Here is a 10,756-nt window from a genome sequence, read left to right on the forward strand (position 1 = left end):
GAAACCCAAGTACATGCCCTTGACTGGGATTCGAATCTGAGACCCTTTGGTGTGCAGGCTGACACTCTAACCACTTCAGCAACACTGGCCAGAGCAATAAAGACATTTTTAAGGCACACATATAAACAACAGTCATGCATGCATGTAGTAGAAGCAGAATGGCTGAAATGGTCAGGAAACCCAAGAATGAAAGAAGAAAGGCAACCAAAACAATCCTCAGGAGAAAGTTTGTGAAGATTCTGTTGTGCTTATCGATTTGGGAGAAAAGGAAGGAAAAGTGGCGGGAAATAGTACATAAGTAGTAAGAATGGAGAAATCTGGTCTTAGTAATTCTTCAGTTAAAGGTGCACAGGAAGAGTCACAAGGAGACACTAATGTAACTTGACAAGCAGTTTTGAATGTGATGGGATAAGTTTTAGGCTAAGGCCCTTTCATGCCAGATTGACTGTGGTGTTCCCTGGCAGATTAAATAAACAAGCCGCATCCACCTCACCCTTGTTAATGACCTGTACATTTCCTGGAACTGATTATGCTTTTTTTGTTTATGTGTCCTGCTGCTGCTGCCGCTTTAATTACGGAGGGGAATTTTTATTTTTCCTTAGATACACCTCAGTAAACTTGAATGTCTATTTATTCTGATGGTCTCAGCTAATACAATTGCTTTGATGACCAGTTAGTTTAACCCCCCAAAGTTAAGTGATACAAGGATTCCTCTGAAAAGACTTGTATTCTGTTTTATTATTGCTTGAACTTTGCAATCTGCTCTTCTGTGGTTCTGATACTCTGGGTATTTGTGACTGTTTCCTTGGTTTTCCATTCTCTGGTTGGTATAACGACTAATCTTGAAAGTGTTTGTATTTATAGGGTGGATGTGTGGACTCGACCAACCAAAGCCTGGCTCTGTTGTTCATGACCCTTGGGCAGCAGGACGTTTCCAAAGTCCTGCTAGGACCGCTCTCTCCCTACACGTGAGTTGTTTTCGCTCAGCCTCATTACTGCTGTCCAATTTAATCTTCCAGTTGCATGACATGATAAAAGTGCTGGACTGTGCATAGCCTATCACTATGAACACCTGCTTGGACTGATCCTGGAATGAGCTGGAGGTTATCAGTCTTAACCTGGTGTTTAGCAGGCATCTTGCCTTCCTTTCTCTTCTGTAGTTGCATTATTCCCATGCCATTGAAGTTGTGTGGTATATTAGACAGTTCTTTTGTCTGTGCTTTAGATTTTTCTCATTTTGGAGGTAATCTGGTTCCATTATAACTTAGATTTTGTTAGGTTTTTTTTTTAATCCCCTCTTTTCCCTACCCATGGCAAATAGGGCCGTCTTTTTGTCCAACATGATAGGGTATAAACTGGCTGGAAAAAGGAAAAAAGAGGCAAAGTCTATAGTAATGCCATTGGACCAGTGGGGATATTGTAAAAGTGAGTCTGAGGCCATTGGATGTTATCAGAAGATGACTCCTGAGGCATTAAAGCAAGCGCTCTACAAAAAGAGCAGCCGATGAGAAGACGGATGGATTGTTTGTTAACAGCACAGTGGAAGCAGCACTTCCCATAGGTAGCAGATGAGCTTGCTGTAAGCAGCCTGTTTGAGCCCTGACCTCTGGGTGTGCGTCCATGTGCTCGAGATCATGACATGGCCATCTGTGGGTGGGGCGGGAGTGGGCCTGTGTGGGAGGAGACACTCAGGTAGATATAGACTGAACTGTCCTTTTTCGGTTATCATGGTACCGATGCTGTATATCTGGAAGGTACAGTACTGTGATAACTGAAGAATGGTGGTGCCATCACATTGAGTAAGGGGCCAGCACTGCGGAGGGGCCATTGTACCTCTGGAACATCGCTTGGGGCGCATGGAGACCAGAAGCTTGAAAGAGATTGTTTTGGAGGTTTTTTTATTTGGAGTTGGTGGTGGGAGGTTTTTTGGAACATGGCAATGGAAGAGAAGACACTCTGAGCAGTGGGGGAAGACTGATAAGCAGGAAGCTAGTGAGGAACCACATTATCTGCTAACAGTTGTAAAATATTTCATGGGACAGGCACCTGAAATCGAGTAATCCTCAGTGGAACACTAACACCAGGGATCAACATTGCTGAAACAGACTTTGTAGCTAAGGTGTTTGGAGAGGAGGCGAGGGAGCACACACAGGGCCTGAGTGCAGAGCTTCACTTCCAGTAGAGCCTTGGCTGGAAGCGCTGACTGCTCTGTGACCACCAGGCCCCTTCAGCCAACTCTCTTGCTGCTGCTGCCGCTGCAGCCTTCCCAGCCCCTGCTTCAGGGCAGCGAAAGCCTGACCGCTCACACCGCTTGAGGCAGTCTCTAGATGTGTGTGGTCGTGGGGCATGGGGTTTGGCAGAACATTATGTGCAAAAGGAAATCTATATTTTTAGTTTTCCTTGACCCTTTTTTTTTTTTTTGGCTCTTAGAGATTTTTTTTTTCAGTTTGGCTACAGGGCCTTTATAGTTTTTTTCAAGTCAGCAGTCCCTGTGGAGATGGTCAAGATGTGCCTGGATTTTTTTTTCAAGTTCCTGTATCCTCCTCATATACCCCCTCACCAAACATTAATTGCAGTCTTCTCTTCCAGAAACCTCGTCTAAAATGACTGCATCTCCCAGGAAAACAAAGTGGTCTGCTCTGAATGGAGCTTTACAGGCCTGGGGCAAATAGCAGAATTGTGTTTGAAACTTGGGGCTATGTTTCTCTGGGTTTCCTGCCTCCTGGGGTTTCACGAAGGAGGGGCTGCCATGGGGTGGACAGCACCGCCTCCTTTCTTTTTGGTAAGCGAGCACACGGTGGTGCAGGAGGTTGTAAGGAGTTTATTTTTGAAAGCTGTATCTGTTTGGGAACCTTGTTGCTTGTTATCATTGTGGAAGGCTCCAGGAATCCAGAGTGATGAAGGGCAAAGGTGGAAAGAAATAGATGTCCTTCTAGGACCAAATAGACAAAGTTATCATCGTATTTGTGAGTACAGCTTAGGATGAAAAAGGCACAGAATCTGTAGTTAGTATAATTGTGGTGGCAGGTGGGGATCCTAGTTGGATTCAAGAGTTTTGGAGACCAAACTCACTTATTTTTATAAAGTATACTTAAAGTCATAAAAATCTACTTTTTGAATTCTCAAATTTCTCAAGAAAACTAGAATCAAGAAATGTATTTCTTGTGGCAGTTTTCACATTCTGATTTGTTTAAAAAGTTTTTTAAGTTTTTTTTTGTTTTTTTTTATAGAGCATGGGATTAAGGGGGATGTGTTTTCTTATAGTATTGCTTTGAAACCCTTTCTGGAAAATAAGGGTGTCTGTTCTTCCCTTTATTCTTCCCTCTGTCTTACTTCTGTTGCTGGTTTCCTGTGTTACTTGAGAAAGCACATCTATATGTGTGAAATCTTTTGGGAAGGCCAGAGAGATGTTTTTCAGAAGAATAAAATAGTATTGGCTAACATGCTGGTATGCGGAAAATCTATTTCTGTTCATTTTGTTGAGTTTCAGGTAGTTTACAATTGGTGACAGTGATTCCACCTTCCCCTGAAAAAGCTTAATATTACAGTTTAGGGAGGATTTATACTTTATTTAAAAGTGGAATTAACAGCAAGAAAATCACACTTTCACAAATTATCTGATTGGAGACTGCAGTTACATGTTGTCAGTACATGGTCGTGGAAGTGCAGCCTCCCTGATTTCAGTGCTAGCTCTCCTGGGAAACACCGGGTGACAGCATGTAGCATCTCTGAGCCTTGGTCTTATCTGTGGAGAAGGTGAATGGTCCTGAAGTCGGGTTTGTGGAGATGGAGCAAGGCTTAAAAAGGTCAGGTACTTAGTGCTCCCAGCCAGCAATGCAGTGGGCCTGGCAGAGCCCAATCAGTGCTGGACACTGCAGTTTCCGCCTGGGTACGCCCTTGCCGTGCCCCAGCCTGGGAAAACCCAATCTCCTGTTAAGGTCACTCTGAACACCAGGAGGCCCAGTAAACTTGCTTTGGGTTATCTCAGGCCTGAAGTCAGCTGTGAAGTGTTTGCTCAGATATCTATAAATCTGTGTCCATTAATTTTTAAATTTATGACCAACTACCGCAGTCATATTGCTAAATAAACAACACACATCTCACTTACTGTTCCCAAGAACTCTGTAAGGTAGGTGTTTATTTAACAAACACAGTATTTACTGCTGGCCCAATGTTTTAAGCACTTGACAAATGCGAACTCATTTAGTTTTCATCATAACCCTAGGAGGTTACTATTGCACACTCCATTTTACAGGTGTGGGGACTGAGGCACAGAGAAGTTGAGTCATGTGCCAAAGGTCACATAGTCAGCAAGTGGAGTTCAGAGCCAGGCAGTCTTGCCCAGAGTCCATGCTTCCCTGACCCACTGCTCTTATGCAAGTGCTGGGATTCCGCCCCTGTTGCTGGACTTCAGACACCTCCCTGCCCGAGGCAGGATGCCATTCCACGCCTTTCCAGAATCCTCAGTTCAAATTATGCAACAAAATGATCTCCTGTCTTTACTTGCAGTCTAAAATGAACCATGCCTCTTCGGTTTTTCGTGCCGGCCAAACCTGCAGCTATTTGGGTTCAGTTGTTTAAGTGCTCTCCTCAGCTGGCAGGGTACCACTCCCCCTGACAGTTGTGATTTAATTGTGTTTAAGTGCTGCAAAGCCCTGTCACCTTTATTAAACTGTTTGAGCCGCAGACCATATTTGGCATATGGTAAAAGCAAGTGATGTCTTTACTTTTTGGATGAGCAAGAGAGTTCAGGGACCTGCTCATAGTGAGATTTTAGCCAAAGTTGTCCTGGGACCCACATCTCCCAACCATGCAACCAGCCTGTCTGTCTCCTTCTGTCTTTATAACCGAGTTTGTTCTTAGAGCAGAGGCCAGCTGGGCTTTGGGAAAGCCTCTGTCTGGAGAAAGAGCATCGCCGATACATTTAAAGCTGTGGTGTAATGACTACAGGGGCCCCATCCAGCAGATTCTCTTCTCACCCCCAGGTCTCTTACCCCTCCTTAGACCTGAGAAGTAGGTAACCCCAATATCTGAGTGGTTTGGTGGAGCAGGAATCAAGACCCTCTGTTGTGGTTTGTGTTTGTGGAATTGAGAGGGGGGGAGGGGGGAGCGCGTGCGCGCGCACTCCCCATGATTGCTTTCACCTCCACTCTCCAGCAGACATCAGAAGAGGGACCTGGTGAGAGGTGCTGTATTTTAAGGGGCAGGGCCTGGCACCTGGTCAATCCTGGGCAGTTGGGATTCAAAGGATAGATGACTTTGAGCCCAGTGGCTGTCACCTGTTGATCAACAGTGCTGGTGGGAACAACCTACTCTTGGAAGATATACGGGAAAAATTATCTCTGTTTTCCAGGATTCTCGAAACCTGCTTCTCAGGTGGCCTGGAGGCTTTCATGGTTCTGGGTTTTTTGTTTTTTTAGATAAGTCACTTTGTATTAGGAAAAAAAGTTTACTACAGATTTAGTTCTCTTAAGTCCTTCTCACGGGAATTACAGTCCCAGCTGCCCAACATGGTTGGTCTAAAAAGTTGCCAGTTACACTGCGCAGGTGGGCTGTCCTCTCTCTCAAGGCTCTGCGTGCATGGCTCTCTTTTGCCTGGCTGTGCGGCCATGTGGTTGTGTCTGGGAAGTGTGGATCTACAGAATGGTGCTTGGAAGAGAAGGAAAGGGAAGAGGCGGGGCCTGGTGGGGCCTGTGCTTGGGGCTGTGGAGAAGGATGTGGATCAGCACCGGATGTGACCTTTGCTCACTGCGTGTGTATGTGGGGCGAGTTTATTCTCTGTTTGCTTTTCATTTTCTTAAAGAGACTTTGCTAGGATTTAATATTGTCTGTGGTTGTTTCTCGGCTCTGAGCATGTTTGATAGCTGGAGGTAGGAGGACATTCTGAAGCATGCCTTAATCCAGTCACTTACAGAGTCTTCCTCAGACAGGCCATTGGCAGAACATTGTGTAAAAAGTGGAACCGACTTTGCTTTTTCTAACGATTCCAAAGGCTACAAATACCTCAGAGCTGCAAATATGTAGGCCTGCACACTCAAACCTGTGTTTCTCCATCCTTCTCCAAGAGATCTGAAGCAAGCTGAGGCCTCTTAGGAGTTCTGCCAGCTGGTGGGTGTCTGGTTTTTCCAGCACAGTTGAACGATTCAGAGTGAAGTAGGCTGGGGAGGCTCTGGTAGCAGGCCTGTATTAGAGCCCGGTCAGCAGTGAGAGAGAGAGAGAGAAAGAGAGAGAGAGAGAGAGAGAGAGAGAGAGAGAGAGAGAGAGAGAGAGAGAGAGAAAGAAAGCTGCTGTTTCCTCCTCAGAATGCAGATGAGTGGGTGAGATGCTGGCTTTGTCTGCACTGCTGCCAGCTGGAGACTTTGCCCACAGATGTGGACTGTTTATCTATGGGTGTGATGTTTTTCTTTTTTTCCTAGGACAGGGTGGGGTGCAAAAACCTGAAAATTGGTAAGACAGGAAAGGCAGCAGGGAAAGAACTGACTTCCCTTAATTGCTAAGTCATTTCTCAAAATTAGTCCTAACTCCTAAATTCTATTTCTTGCCTCATTAGTGAATGCCAGACATAATGCCTATCATGTATAATGGGTTTCAGTGGAGAGAGAGGAATTGGCCCTGGCCGGGTAACTCAGTTGGTTAGAGCATTGTCCCGATATGCCAAGGTTGCAAGTTCAGTCTCTCATTAGGGCACGTACAAGAAGCAGCCAATGAATGTATAAATAACATTGGTTGTGGAACAGCAAATCAATGTTTCTCTCTCCCCCCCGCCCTTCCTTTTCCCCTTCCCCCTGCTCTCTCTCTAATTTTTGAAAAGAGGTGATGTCTGGCTGGTGTGGGTCAGTGGTTGAGCATCGACCCAGGAACCAATAAGTCACTGGTTTGATTCTGAGTCAAGGCACATGCCTGGGTTGCAGGCTCCATCCCCAGTAGAGGACATGCAGGAGGCAGCAGATCGATGATGTTTCTCTCATCAATGTTTCTATCCTTCTCCCTTCCTCTCTCTCTAAAAATAAATAAGTGAAAAAATTTTTAAAAAGAAGTAAGAAATTTTTGTGTGTGCATGTAGCACTTATCAGCAATACTCTCCAGGGAGTTCCTGTTTCATTTCTTAACCACTGGCATGCCGGTCATGTCAGCCAGATAGGGTGAGGAATTGTTTAGGCCCCCTTTCCTCCTTTTTGTCTTTCTCTACTTTGACTAGATTGATTAGGACAGAGGGACAGGAAGGGGTGGGAAATTCATTGCAGAAGGCATTATATTGAGTTTGGTATATACTCTGAGGGTATGAGCCGGGATCAATACTACTTTTTAACTTCACAAATATATATTATTTATTTAAGTAGCTTTTTTGAAATATAATTCATATACTACCTTAAAGTGTACCACTCAATGGTTTTTAGTATATTCACAAAGTAAATATAACTACCATCTAATTTTAGAACATTTTCACCATCTCGGAAAGAAACCCTTTACTCATTCATGGCTCTGTCCCATTCCTCCCAATCCTCCCAGCCCAAGGCAATCACTAATCTGCTCTCTGCCTCTATAATAGAGTTGCCTGTTCTGTCCATTTCATGTAAATAGAATCATACAATGAGTTTCTTGGTGACTGGCTTCTTTCACTTAGCGTAATGTTTTCTAAGTTCATCCATATTGTAGCATGTACCTGTATTTTGTTTCTTTTTATGGCTGAATAGTATTCCATTGTATGGATGTACCACATTTTGTTTATCCACTCATCAGTTAATGGGCATTTGAGTTGTTTCCACTTTTTTACTATTATGAATAATGCTCCTTTGAACATTTGTGGACAAGTTTTTGTGGGGGTGCATGTTTTCATTTCTGTATATACCTAAAAGTAGAATTCTTGCATCACATGATAACTCCTTGTTTAACATTTTGAAGAACTGCCAGACTTTTCCACAGTGGTGACCATTTTTTATCTGACCCACTCATAACCATTTTATTGGGTGTGAAGTGGTATCTCATAGTGGTTTTGATTTCCACTTCCCTAATAACTAATGATGTTGAACATGTTTTCATGTGGTTATTGGTTATATGGATATCTTTAGAAAAATGTCTTTGCAGATCCTTTACCCATTATTAAATTGGGTTATTTGGATTTTTATTATTGAGTTGCAAGAATTCTTTATATATCCTATATACTAGACCCATATCAGATATATGATTTAAAATATTTTCTCCTTGGGGACTGTATTTTCACTATCTTGATAGTGTCCACAAAAGGTTTTAATTTTTATGAAGTCCAATTTATTCATTTTTTTCTTTCATCATTCTGCTTTTCCTGTTGTGTCTAAGAAAACACCACCTAGCCCAAGATCATGAATATTTACTCCTGTTTTCTTCTGTGAGTTTTATAGTTTTAGCTCTTACGTGCAGATCTTGGGTCAGTATTGAGTTATTTTTTATGTATGATGTGAAGAAAGGGCCTATGTGAAGTTGTTCCAGCACCATTATTGAGAAGATTATTCTTTTCCTGTTGGATTATCTTGGCACCCTTTTTGAAAATCAGTTGAATGTAAATGGGTTATTTCTTGACTCTCAATTCTGTTCCCTTGACCTGCATATCAGGATAAGTATTTTGAAAGCTCCTCGGTTGATCCCATGTACATTCAGTGCTGAGAACTATCTGGCCCGGGTAGGGAGTTTGGATGGTTTGATTGGCAGCACAACACAAGATTGCTGGAATACTTTTATTTCAGGTATACAGACCATCTGTTCCTAACTAAACCAATGTTTTTCAAACTTGCCTGATAAAAACCATCAGGGGTGCTTGTGAATAATAGCTTTCTGGCTCCTCTGTACTGGAGAGACAGGGCCTGGAAAAGGGTGGGAAGGGGGACTCTTTACATGTGCCTGTGATTCTGGGCTCTTCCACATGGATATGCCTTCCCCATCAGTTGCCAGTGGATCAGAGCCTTCAGGAACCTGTATGATTAATGAGTTCTTCAGGTGGGTCTTATAGGCCAGCCCAGGAGAAGCCTACATACTCATATCGTGGTCCTGCCACAGATTTGCTGTTCCCAAAGGTACTCTTGGGGTGAAGCCGTAGCTCTGTCTTAAGGGAGACGACAAGAAACAGCCTCATGAAACTTCTTGCCATATTTACTGTGAGCATTTTCCTGGCCACCTTACTTAATATTGCCTCCTTCCATGTACACACAGATGTTGTTATACCCACATTTCCTCCTCATCTGCCTTGTTTGCTATTTAAATTTCCCCTTTCAAGAATAGTTAACTTCCCTTGTCTGCCCCATTAGATTGAAAAATGTCATGTGAGAAGGGATTTTTAGATGACTGCATCATCTCCTGCACCAAGAACAGTGCCTGACACATTGTAGGCATTCAGTAAATATTTGTTAACTGAGTGGAAGGGGGTTGTCGAGGTTGAGGAATGAAGAGACACATCTCTGTTTTGGCGTCAGCAGTAGTCATTCTGCTTTGGTTTTACTGCATGACGCTGTGAATCGTGACAGTATGTGTTTCTCTCTTTGCAGGAGCCACTCAGAGTAATGCCACATTTATGTCCACTGTAACACGGGTCCAGGACAGGACTTAACCTGTTGTGTACTAACCTCTAACATTATTTCTTTAAGCCATCTGCTTGTATTGTGTGCATCTCTACACATACACAAATCCTCTTTGGAAGCTGGTAGGCTATAAAGGAATATTATTTAATCAGCTTGATGAGAATGGCTTAATTTTGGTCATTCCTCTTGATTTGAAATTGAAAGCTTGGGTTCTAGGTGGAGGAGAACTTTAAATAAAATCAAATTCTGCCTGGCTGGTGTGGTTCAGTGGTTGAGCGTCGACTTATGAACCAGGAGGTCACGGTTTGATTCTGGCTGATTCCCATTCAGGGCACATGCCCAGGTTGCAGGCTCAATCTCAATTGGGGGGCGAGCAGGAGGCAGCCAATCAATGATTATCTTTCATCATGGATGTAGCTCCCTCTTTCTCTCTCCCTCTCCCTTCCTCTTTGAAACAAATAAAAACATATTTTAAAAAAATCAAATTCCTCTTTCATTCTTCCCCTTTTTTATATTTTAGGATAGAATTTTTGCGGCATTTGAAGAGCTTTTTCCAGATTATGTTTAAAATTGAGACCAAGCCGTGTGGCGAAGAACGCAAGGGCGGGGATAAAGTGCTCATGACCTGTGTTGGCATTGGCTTCTCCAACCTTAGCAAGACCCTCAAGTGATGCTGTCACAGGATCAAAGGCCCCAACGCTTACAGACAAAGCAGAAGCTGCCAAGGACCCAGAGGGACTAAGTCCAAACAGGGCAGCAGAGCCTCGGGTATTGAGGCCTTTCTTCACTTTCCATTTAAAAACAATCAGAATATGCAAATAAAAGACATTTTATATCATGTGGTTTCCAGCCATTTCTCCAGTGGTATTGCCATTCCTCAGGAGGCCTGTCACGATGTGCTCCCTTCGCTTACCTGGACAAAGAACAGGCCTGCAGGACACAGTCACGCTGCTAGACCATCAGCACAGCTCCATGTCAGCCGTGCTTCCTCGGCCCACATCCCTGGGCTCCTGTCGTGTGGCCGTTTTCCAGACCTGTGGCATCTGTTACTGTTCTTTCTGCAAGGATGGACCTGTTTGAACCTTGGTTCCTGTGAAGGGATTAAATGAGACAATCACAGTGGAAACTCTTTATGAGTAATGCAGTGTTATGCAAATTTCAGAAAAAAAACCAAAACCGGTATATGAGACCATTTCATCCCTCATCGT

General features: G+C 43.6%; 1 protein-coding gene across 8 annotated transcripts in view; it reads left to right on the plus strand.

Moving 5' to 3' along the window:
• The window catches only part of RCL1 (RNA terminal phosphate cyclase like 1), a 60,029-nt gene extending 49,643 nt beyond the window's left edge, over positions 1–10,386 (plus strand). For 6 of the 8 annotated variants that reach the window (XM_036331038.1, XM_036331041.1, XM_036331045.1 and 3 more), the window contains 2 exons: positions 865–968; positions 10,069–10,386. In XM_036331038.1, the coding sequence (XP_036186931.1) occupies positions 865–968; positions 10,069–10,219 (255 nt within the window). In that variant the 3' untranslated portion in view covers positions 10,220–10,386. Of the gene's footprint in view, positions 1–864; positions 969–1,347; positions 1,371–8,316; positions 8,366–10,068 lie in introns of those variants that run through there. The other 2 variants (XM_036331039.1, XM_036331042.1) reach the window with 2 other exon arrangements.
• The last annotated feature ends 370 nt before the right edge of the window (positions 10,387–10,756 follow it).

Source organism: Myotis myotis, unplaced genomic scaffold (genome assembly GCF_014108235.1).
Source record: "Myotis myotis isolate mMyoMyo1 unplaced genomic scaffold, mMyoMyo1.p scaffold_m19_p_12, whole genome shotgun sequence".
NCBI lineage: Eukaryota > Metazoa > Chordata > Mammalia > Chiroptera > Vespertilionidae > Myotis > Myotis myotis.